The 21078-nt window shown below is 41.4% G+C and overlaps 1 protein-coding gene across 3 annotated transcripts in view; it reads right to left on the reverse strand.

The window, feature by feature from the left end:
- LOC145416791 (ras-related protein Rab-29-like) overlaps positions 1-21078 on the reverse strand; it is a 163935-nt gene that overhangs the window by 133917 nt on the left and 8940 nt on the right. For 2 of the 3 annotated variants that reach the window (XM_080285717.1, XM_080285711.1), the window contains exon 1: positions 13321-13679. The exons of the other annotated variant lie outside the window; for it this stretch is intronic. In XM_080285717.1, the coding sequence (XP_080141843.1) occupies positions 13321-13366 (46 nt within the window). In that variant the 5' untranslated portion in view covers positions 13367-13679. Of the gene's footprint in view, positions 1-13320; positions 13680-21078 lie in introns of those variants that run through there. 3 annotated transcript variants of the gene reach the window in all.

The raw sequence follows: 21078 nt of genomic DNA on the forward strand, positions 1-21078 counted from the left end.
TCAGTGCAAAGGCATCTCATAATCTTGATGCCTTGAAAATATTCATAGACAGTACTTTCAAACAGCAGAGAGACCCCTCAGAAAACTGACTAAATTCACTACTTATGAGCAAAAGTGAATTATACCAGCCTAAGCTAGGCCTCACCTGAGCCAGCACAAAAAGCTTCAGAAAACTCAAAGCAGAATGCATGAAAACCACAAAAGGAAGCCTCCCGCATACATTGTTAAGAGTGTGAACCTAGCCTTGCATGTATGTGAAACCCACATAACTAAGCCTCTTTAACCCATTACATTAAAACTAATGCGTTAACCAAACCACCAGCAAACCCTGCTTGCCTACTGTAATTCTCAGTGACCCCAGCTAGACTACAGATATGCTTCTTTGATGGCTTAATATAGGTAAAGCAGGCATAAGACAGTGACGTGAAATAGGTTTAAAGCAATGAAAAGTGCAAAAAAACACACCTTGACAGACAGTGTCAACTGCTGGCTGGTGAAGGAGGGGGAAACTAAGGAATTGAGGCTGGAACTTGCCTTCAGCCCTACTGTAGGAGTGTTAGGTTGTGCCATCAAGCCCTGAGACTCCTCATTGTTGTCTGATGAGGGTTTGGCTAGTGCAGGTGCGTTCATCTGGTAAGCCTGCTTGAAATAAGGGAACTAGTGAGCGTAGCAGTGGAAGGTAAGCCATGATGAGTTGCCGCCATTTCTAGATGGATTTATACAGATCTGAGCAACCTTAATGTAAAGTATTTTTCATGAGTGCAGTAACCTCTTAACCCCTAATACGCGGCCATCGACAACCGACCCCCCCCCACCCCCCCACCCCCGGTGGCGGCGTTCGATTGCGGTCTGAGTACCTGTAGGAAAATATTAGCCAAAAATCAGAGATTAACCCTAGAACATTATACTTGGTATGGCAGATAGTACTTACATTCAGCTTTCTCCAGAGACAGGTGTTGAGCCTTCGTGGACTACCCAAGGACTTGTGGAGACTTGCAAATTTGGGTAACAAAATCTTCACTTTCACACCTCCAGCAACCCGGTTTCCCTTCTACCACAGCCTCATTCTGTCACAGTAAACTTTATACTACAACGTACAGGTAGTTTGGAATCCGTATTTGTACAATAAGCACTGAAAATAAGGCTAAAATCAACGAAGCGTACGGTCGACATTCAGCGCGGTGGCGGTCTTCCCGTCACTGAACAAACATTTCCATTTTCACAGCTAAAAACACGTATACTACATTATTTTCAATCATATTACTTCCCAAAAGATCACCGCGGCGCGCTTTTTATTCTGCCTTACGCCCGTCACTTTATTCTCGTTCCTGTCGGCCGCTCGCACTGACTCGGAAGAGCTAGAACTCGCCATAATGTCACTTTGAAAGCCTGCGGTAAACTGACGCTAAACAAGGGCAAACCGTGCGAAAAAAAGCTAGTGTTACAACTGGGGAAACAAGCGTTTCCTATTAGCATAAACTGCTTGTGAGAGGAGAACGCAGATTTACAGTTCTGAGCAGTCAGAGCGCTGCCATGTATCACAGCCAGGCTGGCCGGGCCGTGGTGGGGGGGGAGGGGGGAAAAACGCGATACTTGGCAACAACGGAGGTCAGTAGTACAAAGGTAAAGTATGCTAATTGTAGCTAAAGGGTGGTGGTACTGATAGACAATACCAGCTGGAACATCCTTGCCCGCGTTTATTCAAAATTAACTCGAATCACAAACGCGACGCTCCGCCGTTATGTCCTTTTCGGCGAGCGTTGCAAATGCGACGCCCCGCGTTCTAGGGGTTAACTAACGCGAATTTAAAAAATGCGTTTTCGTTTTAACACGAGCAGATATTTAACCTCTAAACTGCGGGGTTGTTTTGGTGCTCCTTGTGTGTCCTGCGGCGATATTTGTGCTCTGACAGACTTTGTAAAAATATTTGCCAAAAATCAGTTATTAGTCCTAGAATATTATAAAGATTGGGAAGGTATGAGCTAGAGCAGATGGAAGGGGTGGAAGACGTATGTAAGATATTCACGGAAGAGATAGGTGCAGCGTGCGAGGTGGTTTGTGGAGTGAGGAGGAGATGTAAGGGTGTACAAGGGACAGCATGGTGGAATGATGAGGTGAAACGAGCTGTAGAACAAAAGAAGAAGGCATATAGTGAATGGTTAGCGAGTAGAGGTAGGGGAGAAGATGACAGAGAGAAGAGAGAGCTATATGTGAGCAGGAGAAGGGTGGTGAAGAGACTGGTGAAGGAAAGTACAAAGAAAGTGGATGAAGAGTTTGGGAGGAATCTGAGTGTGAAATGAAGGGAGAGTAAGAAATTGTTTTGGAAGGAGGTAAAGAAAGTAAGGCAGTGTGAAAGGGGATATAGTAGGGGAGTGAAAAACAGGAATAATAGATTGTTGGTGGAGAAGAGAGAGAAATTGAGGAGATAGAAGGAGCACTTTGAGGATTTGTTGAATGTAGAGAGTGAGAACAATGCGAGTATAGATGGTTGGGGAATGGCTGGGAGAAGAAGAGATGAGAGGAGGGAGGAAGAGATCAGTAGGGCAGAAGTAGTGGAAGCAATGAAGAAGATCAAGATGGGAAAGGCCCCAGGAATTGATGGAGTGTGTGGTGAAATGCTGAGGTATGGGGGTGAGATTGTTGTGGAGTGAATATGGAAGTTGTGTAGATTAGCTTGGGAAGAGGGAAGGGTTCCAGAGGACTGGAAATCAGGTATAATTGTTCCTTTATACAAAGGAAAAGGGGAGAGAGAAGGATGTGGTAACCATAGGGTTATTTGCCTTCTTAATGTGACTGGTAAATATATGATAGAATACTTATTGATAGGACTAGGCATATGACAGAGGAGCTAGTTGGAGAAGAACAAGGGGGATTTAGGAAGGGAAAAGGGTGTGTAGATCAGATATTTGTTCTAAGATGTTTAGTGGAGAAGTATCTAGAGAAGGGAAAGAAAGTGTATGCTGCCTTCATGGACTTGGAGAAAGCTTATGACAGAATAGATAGGCAAGGTATGTGGAAGGTATTAAGAATATATGGGGTGGAAGGGAAATTGATGAATGCTGTGAAGAGTATGTATGAAAGAGCTAGGGCTATAGTGCGAGTGGTTGGTGAGCTGAGTGAGTTCTTTGATCTCAGTGTGGGACTGAAACAGGGTTGTGTGATGTCTCCATGGCTGTTTAATATATACATGGATGGGGTTGTAAAGGAGATGCAAGGTAGGGCAGTGGATGTGGGGGTGGCTCTGATGAATGAGGGTGAGATTTGGAAGATTCCGGTGTTGCTGTTTGCTGATGATACAGTATTGTTGAGTGAAGATGAATGGGAGTTGCAAGGTTTGGTGAATGAATTTGGGACAGTGTGTAGGAGGAGGAAGCTGAAAGTTAATGTAAACAAAGTAAAGTTATGGTGTTTGAGAGGAATGAAGTCACAGAATGTACAGTGAGGTTGGAGGGTGAGGATATGGAGAATGTGAGTGCATACAGGTACAGTACTTGGGTAGTGTGATGAGTAAGGATGGAACTTTGTGGGATGAAATGCGTGAAAGGGTACAGCAGGGAAGGAAGGTTGTTGGTTCACTGAAAGCAGTGATGAGAAATAGGGAGGTGAGTATGGAAGTTAAGAAGTCACTGCATGATAGTATTGTGATCCCTGCCCTGACGTATGGAAGCGAGGCGTGGACCTTGCAAGAGGGGAACAAGTCAAGAGTGAGAGCAGTGGAAATGAGTTACTTGAGGGGAGCATGTGGAGTGACATGGAGGGACAGGTTGATGAATGAAGAAGTGAAGGAACGTTGTGGGGTGGATGTGGATGTGGTTGAGAAGATTAAGAGAAATACACTGAGGTGGTTTGGACATGTGAAAAGAATGGGGAATGAAAGACTGACTAAGAGGGTGTATGTAGGTGAGGTGGAGGGAGGGAGAGGGAGGGGTAGACCGAGGATGAGGTGGAGGGATGGAATTGAGAGGTATATGAGGGAGGGGGGGGGTGAGTTGGGGGGAGGGTAGTCAAATGGTGGGTGACAGAGCGACTTGGAGGCGTTTTGTCTACGGCCACCCTTTGCAGTATTAGGGCGTCGGTCTATAGATTGATATATATATATATATATATATATATATATATATATATATATATATATATATATATATAGATAGATAGATTTTTTTTTGTGCGCAACACAGGAAAGGCGGAAAATCAGAATGCCTGAGCTCAGAATTTTAATCAGATTACTTTCTAGAGGGGAACTTGTTCGCTCTGTGTCAAGTATAGCTCTCATTTGTGCAGTGCCATATAAATCTTTTAGAAAGGGCTGAAACTAATGCTTTTCCTGTCATCAGCTCTCATTCCCTCAATGACCTCTCTTCAACCTCTCATTTCATGCATTCCCCCCCCCCACACACACACAGACACCAGATTCACACACACACACACGAGGCACCGAGCGGAGCAGACACATGTTGCCACCACTCCATACCTGGCCAACTTGGCCAGTGGCATTACCTAAATTAGTATCATTATATGAATCAAGCTTGGTACCAGGTCAGACTAAATGGTGTTCTAATATAAAATGAAGAAGAATTTAAGTAAGACTGTTGTTCAAACAGTAAAGAAAACAAAGTAGCGCAAGAATGCACAAAATCAGCTGATCAGTTGTTTAGTCTACGACTCTGCACCAGGGAAGGTAAGTAGTATTTGTGCTCTTAGTACTGCATGATGACCACCTACTTTAGTAAAGCATATTTGGAAAAGAAGTGGGATAAAGGTAGAAAGCAGGATGATGATTTCCACCAAGAACCAGTTGAAATGGAGACTTACAATAAACTGGTGGAATGGGTAAACAGACTAGAGATGGCTTTCCAGAATGAGATTGATGAAATTAAGAAACAGATGCACTTGCAAAAGGAAGAAATAGAAAAATTGGGAAAGGAAGTCAACAAGAAAGACTCAACAATAGATGAGCTGACAGTAGAAGTGGGTTCACTTAGGAGGAAAATTAGTGAAATGGCAAGTACAGTAGTCAACCACCAGAGTATCATGGAAGAGTTCAAAAATGATACAGAGACAGTTAGGCAAGTAAGCAGTCTGATAGATCAGAGCAGTGATATTGAGGAGAAGATAACACAGGTGAATGAAGCTGTGCAAAGCTACAAAAATGATGTGGAAACCACTTATGCTGAAATGGTGAAAGTAAAGAAAGACTTAGAAACAAGGTTGGAAGAAAAAAGCATTAAAAAGGAAGTGAAGAGAATAATCCAAAACAATCCTAAATTAGTCAGAGATTCAGCAGATATCAACAAATCTATAGTATTCACTGGTATAGAAGAGGAAGAATTAAGAAACAAGATCACAAGAGACAAAAAGGAGATGGCAAATGTAATGAGCATATTGAAGAAAGTATCAGAGGAAATATGTAGTAAAGACATAGAGCAGGGGTTCTTAACCTGGGGTCCATGGACCCCATGAGCTTCAGGAGGTCCATGAAGGTCACATAGTTGAGAACAATTTTGTGATACCATCTGACATCATTAACTGACAAAAAAAAAAAAAAAAAAAAAAATCGAGGAGTCATGAAGAATTCTGGTGTTCATTGACACAACCTTACTCCTGTCTGGCAAGGCGAGCTATGGGTGCTGTGATTCCGTTTATTACTACATACCTTTGTGAGTCAGGGTTTTCAACGCTTGTTTTTATCAAAACGAAAAGTCAAGATCAACTGGATATCAATGATGACATGCGTGTTTCCTTGTCGAAGACCACTCCACAATTTCATCTTCTTATTCAAGCCAAACAACAACCCTGTCACTGAAATGAACTTTTGAGCAGAATTAAAGTTTTGCTTTGTTTAATTTGCACAAGTTGGATGTATTTCATTCTTTCATCGAGTGGCCTTTAGCTTTTCCATGAAAAATGGGAAACGATTCTTTGTAAAGACAGTTTTATATTTTATGTATGTCATACACTGCGTGAGGTAGTTTTCTATAAAATAAAGTACATTCATTGATTGTGCTTATGTGCATTTTTGTAGGTAAGGGGTTCATAGCTTTCACTAGATTCACGAAGGGGTCCGTGACTCAAAAAACGTTAAGAACCACTGACATAGAGGAACACAAAAGGTTAGGGAAACACGAGAGAAACAAGTCAAGGCCCCTAAAGGTAACCTTCCAGAGTGTAAACACTATGGAGGAGATACTAAAAAATGCAAAAAATCTTATGGAAAAAGAGGAGTTCAAAAATGTATGGATAAAAAGATGCCTAACACAAGAGGAACAGGAATTACTGAAAGAGAAGAGGGAGGAAGCAAAAACAAAAAATGAGAGTAGATCAGAGGAGGAGAAGAATACATTTTTTTTACAAAGTAATTGGATTCCAGGTGCGAAAGTGGTACATAAACAGGAGGGAATAAAAAGGAGGAAGGAAGTAGAACCAAGTCATGACAAGTATATAAATAAGATGATTAAGTTGATGTACTCAAATGTGGATGGAATGATATCTAAATTATTAGAGATGAATGATCGTATCAGAGAAAATGAACCACATATAATATGCCTAACTGGAACAAAATTAACACCAAGGATATCAAATGACATCCTAAACTTAGAGGAATACAATATATGGAGAAGAGATAGGAACTTAAAAAAAGGAGGAGGAATTATAATATTAACAAACAAAAATCTAAAAGTCAATGAAATAGAACTAGATATACCCTCACAAGTAGAAATAATTGCATTAGAGATCAATACATCTGAAGGGAAAGTAATTGTAGCCAATTTGTACATGCCACCCAGATCAAACACATGGGAAAGAGGCGAATATGAGGATCTGGCAGAGAGTACAATTCAGAGTTTAAGAGCATTACTACATAGAATGGAAGACAAATCAGAAAGAATTATACTAACTGGAGATTTTAATACAAATATAAATTGGCGCACTGTAGATATAGTAAGCCAAGAGAGCTTTTGGGACCAAAAAACTCCTGGATCTCGTGCAGGAGTTTTTCCTAACTCAACATGTAAAGGAAAGCACCAGAAAAAGAGGACTCGATGTACCCTCAATGCTAGATCTTATATTTAGTAGGCAAGAAAATGATATTGACAATTTAATATATCACCCTCCATTTGGCAAAAGCGACCATGCAGTACTAAATTGCAACTTCAGGATAGCATATGACATAGTTAACAGCAATGAAAGTGACAAAAAGAGCCTAAACTATAAAAAGGGAAAGTATCATGATCTAGAGAAGTACTTCTTAGAAATTGATTGGGAAAAGGAGTTTAGAGGACAAGATTTAAGTGGTATATAAAAAAAAATTCTGTGAACTTTATGAAATAGGAGTCCAGAAGTACATTCCACAGCACAAAGAAGCAGAAAAGAAAAGAAAGAATTGGTTTAATACAGAGTGTAAAAAATCAAAAGAAAAAAGAGATTTGTTGTGGAATAGATACAGAAGACACAATAGTGAAAGGGCATATAACACCTATAAACAGGCAAGCTACGATTATACAAGAATAAGGAGGGAAGCCCAAAAACAGTTTCAGGAGGAATCATAAATAAAAGTAGTGATCAACCGAAGCTATTTTACAGCTACGTCAGATGCAAAACCAAAGTTAAAGATAAAATACAGTCCATTACGGATGAGGGAATCACCAATACACAAGAGAAGGATATTTGTGAAGCACTAAATAAGAACTTCCAATCAGTTTTTACAGAAGAAAAAAATTTTGAGAGTGATTATGTGGAACATTCATGCCCACACATACTTCCAAATATACAAATATCAGAAAAAGAAATACAGGAGGAATTAAGTAAATTAAGCAAAGGAAAAGCAAATGGTCCTGGGCGAAATTTCATGTTGGGTGCTACATGAATGTGCAAAAGAGTTAAGTAAACCATTATCTTTAATTTTCAAGAAATCCTTCAGACAAGGTAAACTACCTGATATTTGGAAGAAAGCAAATATTGTTCCCTTATTCAAGACAGGGAATAGACAAAATTCACTCAACTACCGACCAGTATCACTAACCAGTGTTGTAAGCAAGGTATTAGAAAAGCTGATAAGAAAAGCTTGGGTAAATCATCTAGAAGAACACAATATGATAACAGAAAGACAGTTTGGCTTCAGAAAAGGAAAATCATGTGTTACTAATCTGTTGAGCTACTATGACAGAGTAACAGACACATTACAGAAAAGAGAAGGATGGGTGGACAGTATCTATTTAGATTTCATGAAAGCATTTGACGGAGTACCGCACCAAAGACTTTTATGGAAACTGTACCATCAGGGAGGAATCCGAGGGAAACTGTATTGTTGGATGCTTTTTGCAGAAAAAGAGAAGTGAGAACAGTACTGAGGGGAAATTACTCATCATTGAGAGAAGTGACTAGCGGAGTTCCACAGGGCTCAGTGCTGGCACCAATCATGTTTTTAGTGTATATAAATGACATAGACAGAAACACTGGAAATGAAAGCTGTCTAAATATGTTTGCTGATGATGCAAAAATACAAAGGAGAATTACAGTACTAACACAGACTCTTGTAAAGAGCTACGAAAAGAATTAAACTGTGGACAAGTGTCATGTAATCAAGTTTGGGAAAAGTGGAAAAAGACCTGATTGGGATTATAAGTTAAGAAATAAAACCATACACACATCAGAAAGAAAGAAGGACCTTGGTGTGATTATCAGTAACAGACTATCTCCGGCTGACCACATCAGTGAGAAGGTACGGAACATATACTGTATACACTGCTTTCAAATATGACATAACGTTCACATACATTAATGAAGACATTCTAAGAAAGATAATAACATCATTCATCAGACCAACTCTGGAGTATACATCAGTAGTCTGAAGTACTCATCTCAAAAAACACAGACAAGATTGAAAATGTACAAAGGGTCGCTACAAGATGGGTGCCAAGCTTAAGGGATGTAATCTACGAAGAAAGACTAAAAAAACTGAATCTACCAACACTACAGGAGAGAAGGAAAAGAGGTGACATGATTATGCTATATAAATGCATATCAGGGAAGGAGAAAATAAACATAAATGATTACATAACCTATCAGGATGCATCAGCAAGAGGACACTGCAAAACACTGCATAAAAAGAGAGGTGATAAAGACGTAAGGAAATTTAGTTTCCCAAGTAGAGCAATTGATCAGTGGAATGCACTGCCAAATGAAATAGTGTGTGCCAAAATACTTCACAAATTTAAGGCTGTGTATGATAAAAATGGTTTAAGACACGGGACAGTACGAGTTTGACTCGTTCCCGTAAAGATACAATTAGGTAAGAACAGTTAGGTAGGTAAGAACACACACACACACACACACACACACACACACACACACACCTCGCTGGGTCAGTAGTAACGGTCTCGCCTGCCATCTGATAGGCGGGAGTTCGCGCCTCGCTCTGATTGCAAAGTTTCACTAAGGAAGCGGGTGGTTACTGTCCCCCTTGAGCAAGGAGATGGGTGTGTGCATGTGTGAAGGTTGCACGCCTTGCCCTTACATCGGACTATATAAGCTCTCAGCTCTCTTCTGGGAGGGTAAAAGCTGACGATCACACCCCCATCATGTGATCCTGAGCGACCAACTCAAGTGGGCCTTGGACCAGCCGACCCACCCACTGAATTACACACACACACACACACACACACACACACACACACACACACACACACACACACACACACTGTAGCCTACACTGATCATTGTTTTTCTCACCACTGACCTTGGCAGTTCATTAGGCTTTCGCCTGTACCTCTGCCCCATTCAGTCAGGTAGGAAGCACATGTCTGATTACTCATTATTGATCACTTTTTTGTCCAGGTCTCCGATGCACGATTTAACCTATATTCTCAGTCCATCAAGTACACAACTGGTTAACTTTATAAGCCCTTCTCACTCTGGTCCTCTTATTTTTACCCTCAGTCTTTAAAGTACATTATGTCCAACATGTCAGAGTTAATAGATATTGAGTTTTATTTTATTTTTTTATTTTTTTTTTGGAGGAATTCTTACTGTAATGCTAGGTGTTTTAGGGTCGGCCTCCCGTCCCTAGAGCACCTAGTGAGTAGCTGGGTTCTCTTTCTAGACCGGAGCTTAGACAAATAAGAGAGAGGCAGGACACAAAAACTCGAGGCAACACCTTACATGTGTATTGCTAAATCTTACACAGGAACGAGCAGATGTCACAAATACAAACAAGCTGGACAATTACAATTCTTGGGTTGCAGATATGGAATAGTAGTATCATGCAGGATACTGTATAAGACCAGTTTGGTTAGAGGGAACAACACTTGAGCTAGACACTTATGTTGGTGGGGGAATTTAGATTTCCTAGGCCGGTGGTGGTGGTTGTCTGATTTCCCAGGGTAGCGTTAATATTTTACACTGTGCCTAAGCGTGACCTTACTGAGATGTGCCGTCACTGTTGTATGGAGTGTTCACTATACCTTGGCCCGTAGATCACTATTACATTACTTTGCTATGTACCCGGGTTGAGCTGGCGGTACTGGAACTTCAACTTATGGGCCTATGTATGATCTTCACATGATACGGCAGCTCTGTACACTATGGTAGGCCCATCCTGCTCTGTCTTACTATTGCACTATCTTTTCCACCACTTCCTTTTATGCTCTAACCACTGGCCCACTTTACTCTGTCACTCCTACACTGTCTGTATGCTGCGAGTGTTCACTTTCACTCACTGTCAGGTCTGACATGCCACAGTTAGGTGCAGGGGCGGAGGCAGAGTCTCAGCCTCCCTACTGATGGGGCTGTGATCCGCCAGGGGCAGCTAGGTCCCAGGGGCGGGGGACAGCGTGTAGGGGTGGCTTCTCTCATCTGGGGCTGCTGGGGGCATAGGGGCCCGAGGCTTCTGAGCTCGGGGTGTGAGTCTGGCCCTCTGGGCTGGGGCCGAACAGTCGCCTGAACTTCTGAGTCAGGCGCCTGATGGAGGATGAGGATCTCTGGCATCTGGGTGCAGGAAGGTCCCTCCCGGGAGTCTGAGGGGCGGTCGGGAGGCTGCGGTCCCCGCAGGTCAGGGATGCTGTCAGAAGTGAGCTGCGGCGTCAGGGTCCGTCAGGGGCGTCTCCACTGGCTGTAGGGAGAAGAGCTTGGTGGTGGTCACAGGGCCTCTCCAATGCTCCTCCAGGCTGGGGGCTCCCTCCAAGTCATGGGTAGGTGGACCAGGCTCAGCACCTGACAGAGGAACTGCTTCAGGCCATCTCTGGCGGTAGGGCCTGGCTACTGGCTGTGGCTGTCTCAGGACACCTTCAGAACGGCTGCTGGCCGCCTCCTGCAGGAGAGTAGAGTGGCTACAGGCCAACTTTCCTGGGGCACCTTCAGAGCGGCTTCAGGCCGTCTCCTCTTTTCCTCCAGAGCGACTTCAGGCTGTCTCCTCTAGGAGAACGAGCGGCTACCGGCTGTCTCTCCAGGGGCACCTTCAGAGCCGTCTCCTGATGAAGGCAGGAGCGGCTACCGGCCGTCTCCTGACGAAGGCGGAAGCGGCTACCGGCCGTCTCCTGATTGGCCTCCATAGCGGCTTCAGGCCGTCTCCTGTAGGAGGGTGAGTGGCTGCAGGCTGTCTCTCCGAGGGGCACCTTCCGAGCAGCTTCAGGCCGTCTCCTGGCGAAGACGGGAGCAGCTTCGGACTGTTTCCTTTTCTTCTCCAGAGCGGCTTCAGACTGACTCCTCTAGGAGGGCGAGATGCTGCAGGCCGTCTCCTCTAGGAGCGTGAGCAGCTGCAGGCCGTCTTGTTGTAGGGCACCTTCCGAGCGGCTTCAGGCCGTCTACTGACGAAGGTGGGAGCGGCTTCAGGTCGTCTACTGACGAAGGCGGGAGCGGCTTCAGGTCGTCTACTGACGAAGGCGGGAGCGGCTTCAGGCCGTCTCTTCTTTTCCTCCAGAGCAGCTTCAGGCTGTCCCCTGTAGGAGGGTGAGTGGCTATCGGCCGTCTTAGGAGTGCTGTTAGGAACTGGAGAAACAATTCCATGCCAGTCTGATCGATAGGCAGCTCGCCCGGCAGGTCGTATTCCTGCTATGGTGCTGGCAGGCGAGTTCCGTGTTATAGGGGTGAGCGGCCCGGATGGACTTAGGCCGTGTCCGCCTGAAGCTCATTCGCGCCGTGTACACTCCTCCGTGGGCTCCTTCTGGTGAATTGTTGCTGTCTGCTTCGATGTCCTGCTGCATTTTAGTTACACTTGGAAAAATTATGCCTACATATGGAAATTGTATATATTTAGAAGATGCTTTGGTTTCTGTCCGATTAGGACCTTTATTGCATGTAGATAATACTGTATGTCAGGGCCAAAACTACGCTATTGTCTCACCAAGCAGAATTTCCATGTATGGATATAGCTTCCAGCAGTGTTTGTAATAGGTTGGTATATTGTGGAGGGGGGGGAGGGGTCATCACATTCGACAGTGACTACCCCCAAGCAGATGGGGTGGGAGGGGGGCGAGCGAGCGAGCCTTTTACTGGTGGGTGCTATTTTTTTTTTTTTTTTAATCAGGTCAGATTTTGGCCATATTCAGTAGGTAATGGATACCAAAGCTCTGTTTAAAGGTTCAGGATGTAGTATATTGAATACTGATTTTTTTTTTTTTTTTTTTTTTTTTTTTCAAATAACTATGTATGGTTTGTCATCTTCAAAGTTAAACCTGAATCGCAGGCTCTAAGCAAGCGTAGGTCTAAATAAAATGTTGCTGCGTATAAGATGGAAAAAGAATCTTTAATAAATACGACATATTTCAAGTGTGTCCATAACATAAAACCACACCACAGAATTAAGCTAGAGATGGCTGAAAATCATCTTGTGATAAGTTTTGGGACAATATTTCGAAGACAATTAGTCTTCTTCATAATGTGATGGACATTGCTGTTAGGTTGCAAGTGAGTTGTTATTTCTCCCAACTTTGAAAATGAAAATAATGAAGGTTACGTTTTTACTCACTTTCTGGATGGCCATATAAGTAAAATGAATATATCCCTCGAGGCAATAATGAGTACATCTTATTTGAGGGGGTCTTATGATTCGCGGTGGCCGGTGGGCCCTCCTGCATAGTCCATATCCATGCTTCTACATCATGTATGAGGGACCAGACCCTCTCCAAACCCCCGCACATTTCGAACACTGACTTCCAATGGAATGGTTGACGATACTGAGATCAATACAGTATATATTACTTTTACATGCATGTGTTGTTGTTTTTATGTTATTGCTGTTGTGTTCTTATTTATTTTTCAATAATCTGAACCACCTTTTCTCAAATGAATACTATTTTTTGAGATTGCGAATGATGTGTGGTGACATACCTTCCTTTTGTGAGATTTGGCCATCCTTGGTGTCGGTGATCAGCATCCTGGCGGCAGCAGCATCGCCCGCACTGCTAGCCAGGCGTCCTTCACCTGCACACTGTCGCTCCTCTTACTCTTATTCACCACAGTACCCCACACTAACAAGCTACACATGCATACTTATGTGTGGTATTTTTGCTTTGTAATTTCAGAGTTTTTCTTATCTCATGCAGAGTCCTTTCAGTGCGATGTCTTATTGTTCATATGTAGGCCTCTTAATCATTTATTTATTTACTCATTTATTTACTTAGCCACTGCGAAATAGTAAACACTATCAGTCATAGGCAGTTCGTATCTCTAACTACTTATTTTCAAGTTTCTCCGCTTTTTTATACTAATCAGTTTACTCATTTAATATGGTGTTTTTTGAGAAGGAGAAATTTGATAACAACACCTCAGACCTCGATGCTTCATTGAATGTTTAGTAACACCTCAGACCTCGATGCTTCATTGAATGTTTAGTAACACCTCATACCTCGATGCTTCATTGAATGTTTAGTAACACCTCAGACCTCGATGCTTCATTGAATGTTTAGTAACACCTCAGACCTCGATGCTTCATTGAATGTTTAGTAACCTTGCTATATTGTTTCAGAGTCTCGAATCACTGTGCTATAATTTTGATAGTCTTTTCTGTCCATCTCACTAAACTTTGTCAACTCTTTCGTGCGTCCACCGACAAGGAAATGCCAAATTATATGAGATCTGACTAGAGGAGATTCACAACGGTCAAGCAAAAATTATTTATTTCTCTTTTTATATTCTGTAAACGTTTGACTATGGCGGATTTCTGCAGTTGAATTCGTCTGACGTTTGCTGGAGCGAAACATAAAGTTCTACAATCCCAAGGAGAAAGCTAATCGAGATAGTTTTTTTTTTTTTTTTTTTTTTTTTCTTCAGTGAAATCCTTGAGTTGCTAATAGGTGTACAATGAATGCTATGGAGAGAGTGAGGTGTAGGCTACCATGTGTGGAGTGGAGATGGTGAGGTTTACATTGAAGGTGTACTGTAAATGCTGTGGAGAAAGTGAGGTTCTCATTAATGGTTTTCTATAAATGTTAAGAGGGTAGGTGTATTGTGAAGATGTACCGTACTGTGAATACAGTGGAGACTGAGATTTACATTGAAGGTGTAATGTGAATACTGTGGAGAGAGTGAAGGGTACCGTGAAGGGGTAATGTAAATGCTGTGAAGAGTGAAGTGTACTGTGAAGGTGTACTACGAATGCTGTGAAGAGAGTGCGTTACTATGCAGGGCCCGAGGTGGGAGGGAAGGTGAGGGAAGGCTGGGATGACCCTCAAAAGATAACTCACGCTCCCTCTTGAGTTACTTTTGTGGTTTCTTGAGTTGGCTTGCACGAGAATGTGATACTCTTGAGCTCCCATACCAGCGCACTCACCCTACCACCCCGCAGTGTCTAAGACTGGGTTCTCACCAACTTAACCCCTTCATGTAAAAGAGGGTACTCTGCTTGGATTTCAGCACACTAAGATCTGATCTGAATCGAACTTACGGCTGTTTTCTATATGACTTAAGAGGCTCCGTTGCACATCTTCCTTTGTGAATTTTATATGCATATTATACATTAACTCTTTCAATCCAATGACGACATTTGTAGATTAATTTTGTCATCACCAGACGATTTCACTTAGCTGTCAGCATTTGAGGGGTTTGATATAGCCTTCATTAACACCGTCAGTACAAGAAAGTTTTCCTAAGCTGAAGAAAATCGTCTGGAAATAAGGAGAATAAAGCCAAACACGTTGCCGTGGGACTCGGGGGGTTAATATTTACTTTTATGTTCGTCCTGTCGCTTTATTATATATCGTTACTGTTTGCACCAATTTGGAAAAAAAAAAAAAAAAGGGGGGGATATTGAGGTGTTATCTGCAGAACAAATCGGTGAGAAAGAGAGATTACGGAATCCCTAGAAGCCACTTAAAATAGGGATGCAGAGTGTCCGATCGTATAGACCAAAGTAAAAGTTACAAGAATATCCCATTTCCTAAGGCCACATTTTAGGTATTTCTCACAGTCACCTGCGTTTTATCTGGCTCTGACAAATGGAATGGAATGGGTATTATTTTCCTACTTTTACCCCCTGCTACAAGATCAGAGAATCATCATCTATATTCTAAGCGGTATTTAGGCGTCGTAGCCCCATTTACTCAGCGAGTTGTTCTGCATCTTTCACATAGGTATCCTCCTGTATGTTACCGATGCAAAGTGTGTGGATTTAAAAACGATGTAAGTAGCACCGAGGAGACGGTTACGGTGTAATAGGTAGAATTAGTCGCTTGGGAAAAAGTGTTACGAAGCTACCTGTGCAGTTTAGAACACTATCTAGTCCGAATATGAACCTCAGTGTAACGAGGTCCATACTCCAGTTATTGAATTGACGATTTTATGCGGCTTTGGTTTTCCTCTCGTAGTAATGGGATTTGAGTGTGTGTGTGTGTGTGTGTATGTATGTATGTGTTCTTACCTAATTGTATCCGTACAGTTATCGTACATATCCATAAATTTATGAATAGTTTTGGCACACACTGTTTCATTCGGTAGTGCATTCCAGTGATCAATTGCCCTATTTGGGAAATTGATTTTCTTTACGTCTTTATCGCCTCTCTTTTTATGTTTTTTTTTTTTTTTTTTTTTTTTTTCAGTGTCCTTTTGCTGATGCTTCCCCATACAGTAGGTTATATATTCATATATGTCTATTTTCTCTTTCCCTGGGATGCAGTTCTATAGCATAATCATGTCTCCTCTGTGTGTGTGTGTGTGTGTGTGTGTGTGTGTGTGTGTGTGTGTGTGTTCTTACCTAATTGTTCTTACCTAATTGTATCTTTACAGGAATGAGTCAAGCTCGTACTGTCCCGTGTCTTAAACCATATTTATCGTACATATTCTTAAATTTGTGAATTGTTTTGGCACACACTATTTCATTCGGTAGTGCATTCCACTGATCAATTGCTCTGTTTGGGAAACTGAATTTCCTTACGTCTTTATCACCTCTCTTCTTATGCAGTTTTTTGCAGTGTCCTCTTGCTGATGCTTCCCCATATGTTAAGTAATCATTTATGTCTATTTTCTCCTTCCCTGATATGCATTTATATAGCATTATCATGTCACCTCTTTTCCCTCTCTCCTGTAGTGTTGGTAGATTCAGTTTATTTAGTCTTTCTTCGTAGCTTAAATCCCTTAAGCTTGGTACCCATCTTGTAGCGGCTCTTTGAACTTTTTCAATCTTCGCTATGTGTTTCTTGAGAAGAGGACTCCAGACTACTGATGCATACTCCAGGGTTGGTCTGATGAATGATGTTATCCTTCTTAGCATGTCTTCATTTATGTATGTGAATGCTATTCTGATATTTGCAAGCAGTGTGTACATGTTCCGTACCTTCTCACTGATGTGGTCAGCCGGAGATAGTCTGTTATTGATAATCACACGTAGGTCCTTCTCTCTTTCTGATGTGTGTAGGGTTTTATTTCCTAACGTATAATCCCAGTCAGGTCTTTTTCCACTTTTACCAAACTTGATTTCATGACACTTGTCCACATTGAATTCCATTTGCCATGTACTACTCCATTCATGAAGTTTATTTAATTCTTCTTGTAGCTCTTTTCAAGAGTCTGTGTTAGTAGTTTTGCATCATCTGCAAACATATTTAGATATCTTTCATTTCCAGTGTTACTGTCTATATCATTTATGTACACTAAAAACATGATTGGTGCCAGCACTGAGCCCTGTGGTACTCCACTAGTCACTTCTTTCCATGATGAGTAGTTTCCCCTTAGTACTGTTCTCATTTCTCTTTTTATGAGAAAATCTTGCATCCAACAATACAGTTTGCCTCGAATTCCTCCTTGATGGTACAGTTTCCATAAAAGTCTTTGGTGTGGTATTGTGTCAAATGCTTTCTTGAAATCTAAATAGATACTGTCCACCCATCCTTCTCTTTCCTGTATTGTGTCTGTTACTCTGTCATAGTAGCTCAACAGATTAGTAACACATGATTTTCCTTTTCTGAAACCAAACTGTCTTTCTGTTATCAGATTGTGTTTTTCTAGATGATTTACCCAAGCTTTTCTTATAAGCTTTTCTAATACCTTGCTTACAACACTGGTCAGTGATACTGGTCGGTAGTTGAGTGGATTTTGTGTATTCCCATTCTTGAATAAGGGGACAATATTTGCTTTCTTCCAAATATCAGGTAGTTTACCTTGACTCAAGGATTTCTTGAAAATTAAAAATAATGGTTTACTTAACTCCTTTGCACATTCTCGTAGCACCCAACATGAAATTTCATCAGGACCATTTGCTTTTCCTCTGTCTGATTTACTTAACTCCTCCTGTATTACTTTTTCTGCTATTTGTATATCTGGTAGTATGTGTGGGTATGCATGTTCCACATAGTCCCTCTGAAAAAATTTTTCTTCTGTAAAAACTGATTGGAAATTCTTATTTAGTGTTTCACAAATATCTTTCTCTTGTGTATAGGTGATTCCCTCGTCCGTAATGGATTGTATTATATCTTTTACTTTGGTTTTGCTTCTGATGTAGCTGTAAAATAGCTTCGGTTGATCACTACTTTTATTTATTATATCCTCCTGAAACTGTTTTTGGGCTTCCCTCCTTATTCTAGTATAATCGTTTCTTGTCTGTTGGTAATTATTATATGCCCTTTCACTATTGTGTCTTCTGTATCTATTCCACAACAAATCTCTTTTTTCTTTTGATTTTTTACATTCTGTATTGAACCATTTCTGTATTTTCTTATCTGCTTCTTTGTGCTGTGGGATGTACTGTACTTCTGGACTCCTGTTTCATAAAATTCACAGAATTTTTTATGTACAGCATTTAAATATTGTCCTCTAAGCTCATTTTCCCAATCAACTTCTAAGAAATGCTTCTTTAGGTCTTGATAATTTCCCTTTTTATAGTTTAGGCTCTTTTTGTAACTTTCATTGCTGTTAACTATGTCATATGCTATCCTGAAGTTGCAATTTAGTACTGCATGGTCGCTTTTGCCGAGTGGAGGGTGATATATTAAACTGTCAATATCATTTTCTTGCCTAGTAAATATGAGATCTAGCATTGAAGGTACATCGAGTCCTCTTTTTCTGGTGGTTTCCCTCACATGTTGCGTTAGGAAAAACACTTGCACGAGATCCAGGAGCTTTTGGTCCCAACAGCTTTCTTGGCTAATTATATCTAGAGTATTACTATTTATATTTGTATTAAAATCTCCAGTTAGTATAATTCTTTCCAATTTCTCTTCCATTTTATGTAGTAATGTTCTTAAACTCTGAATTGTACTCTCTGCCAGGTCCTCATATTCGTCTCTTTCCCATGTGTTTGATCTGGGTGGCATGTACAAATTGGCTACAATTACTTTCCCTTGAGATGTGTTGATCTCTACTGCAATCAGTTCTACTTGTGAGGGTATATCTAGTTTTATTTCATTGACTTTTAGATTTTTCTTAGTTAATATTGTAATTCCTCCTCCTTTTTTTAAGTTTCTATCTCATCTCCATATATTATATTCATCTAAGTTTAGTATGTCATTGGATATCCTTGGTGTTAATTTTGTTTCAGTTAGGCATATTATATGTGGTTCATTTTCTCTGACAATCATTCATCTCTAATAATTTAGATACCGTTCTATCCACATTTGAATACATCAACTTTATTATTTTGTTTATATACTTGTCATGACATGGTTCCACTACCTTCCTCCTTTTTATTCCCTCCTGCTTATGTACCACTTTCGTACCTGCAATCCTTTTACTTTGTAAAAAAAAATGTTCTTCTTCTCCTCTTCTGATCTTCCCTCATTTTTTGTTTTTGCTTCCTCCCTCTTCTCTTTCAGTAATTCCAATTCCTCTTGTGTTAGGCATCTTTTTATCCATACATTTTTAAACTCCTCTTTTTCCATAAGACTCTTTGCATTTTTTAGTATCTCCTCCACGGTGTTTACACTGTGTGTGTGTGTGTGTGTGTGTGTGTGTGTGTGTGTGTGTGCCTTAGGCTTAGTAACTTCGTCTGTTAGCCGAAGCAAGTGCAATGGATGTAAGATAATTCGCGGTTAAATGGTTCAGTCACGCCCCGTCTCTACACACGTGATAGTGAGCTGAGAGTGAGCTGATGTGGGTGTGAGTCACGCCGACCGGTAAGCTTTTCTGAAGGGCTGCACAGTGTCGGACAAAAAACTGGCTTGATGCTTCATGCTTTCTTCTTCCCAGTTTCCTCTGCTGGCTGATATTCATAACCCTTTGCATCCGACGGCATATGTACCTGCTGCTACTACCACCTGACGATTTTATTCAGTTTAGGAAAAGCCCCTTCTTACTGGATAGGTTAAGGAAGGCTAAATTTATTCCTCCACTTCCCAAAGTCTCAATAACCCTGTATAAATTTGTATGAAAGTAGTATACATGATAATATGTCACTGAGAGCGTATATTAAGTCGTAACGAAGTAGTATAAATAAAAATATGTTCACGGACAGAAGGCGTTAAAAGGAGAGATGCTTGGTATGTTTCTCCCACCCATAGATGATTCTCTTTGATAGGAGTGGAATGATCGAGGTGTAGAGTAAATGCATTGGAATAGTAGGGGAACTTTTGTCCTAGACCGTACCAGAACCCTTTGACTGCTGTGGGTTTCTCGGAAAAAAAAAAAAGTGCAGTTAGTGAGAAATCAGTATCAGTTTGACCATTGCAGTGATTTTTGTTTTCTAACCCAGCATTTGAGTGCTTTCTGCGGATAGAATCGTCTGCAGTAAATGAGAAGAAAGTATATAAGCCTGACCACTGCAGTGAAAGGGTTATAGAGATTTGTATATTGTAGTTAGTGTGCGTAATGTAACCTGTATGTGCGGACGTGGACGTATGCCTGGGAGAAGTGTGTTGGGATAGCAGCCGGTGTGTGTGTGTGTGTGTGTGTGTGTGTGTGTGTGTGTGTGTGTGTGTGTGTGTGTGTGTGTGTGTGTGTGCACTGTGATGTATGTAAATTCTGTATGTATACTTCACTGTTCATGAGTATTTCTGTTTTGAGAGAGAGAGAGAGAGAGAGAGCACCCACGTTTCCTGCACTAGTGTCAAGAGAACACTGACCTCTGCAGTCTTCTCAGACTGATAGTTGTGGCAGGTGTGTGGTCATGTGGTGGTAGGTTTTTTGACAATAAGTGTAAGGTAAATTCTCTCCCCTCCCTCCTTCTCTCTCACGTGTGTGTGTGTGTGTGTGTAAAATCCTGTTTAGCAAACCGGAGTAATATTGCTATATACACAGTAATAATGTCACTGTATCTGCGACTGAACGACCGCTCTGTTAAGATGATTTTCTATATTTTTATTGATTTTACACCTGATTGCCGATTATGAAGCCAATGGCATTTGATATTCACGGTAACAAGCAGTTTTGTAATTTTTCTGAGATGTTGAGGGCCGAGGATTGGCTGTCGCAGTCCAGTACATTCAGGGGCAGGTATCCAATCTACTGTCCTTGACGGCATTACGCGATCGCAAAACCTCCAGTTACCTTTCGGGGATCGAAGTACGTGCGTGTCAAGGCCGTAACTCAGACGGGGACTGTCAGACCATTAAACCACCTGGCGTTATCTAAAACCATGGCATCCTTCCACTCAGGCATTTAAGATGGGAACGTCTTAGATTTAGGCCCGTTTTTATCAGTATTTCATAATATATTCACATCTAG

The sequence above is a fragment of the Coenobita brevimanus genome, chromosome 107 (genome assembly GCF_032717465.1).
Source record: "Coenobita brevimanus isolate Jiangsu-jjx chromosome 107, ASM3271746v2, whole genome shotgun sequence".
Taxonomy (NCBI): domain Eukaryota; kingdom Metazoa; phylum Arthropoda; class Malacostraca; order Decapoda; family Coenobitidae; genus Coenobita; species Coenobita brevimanus.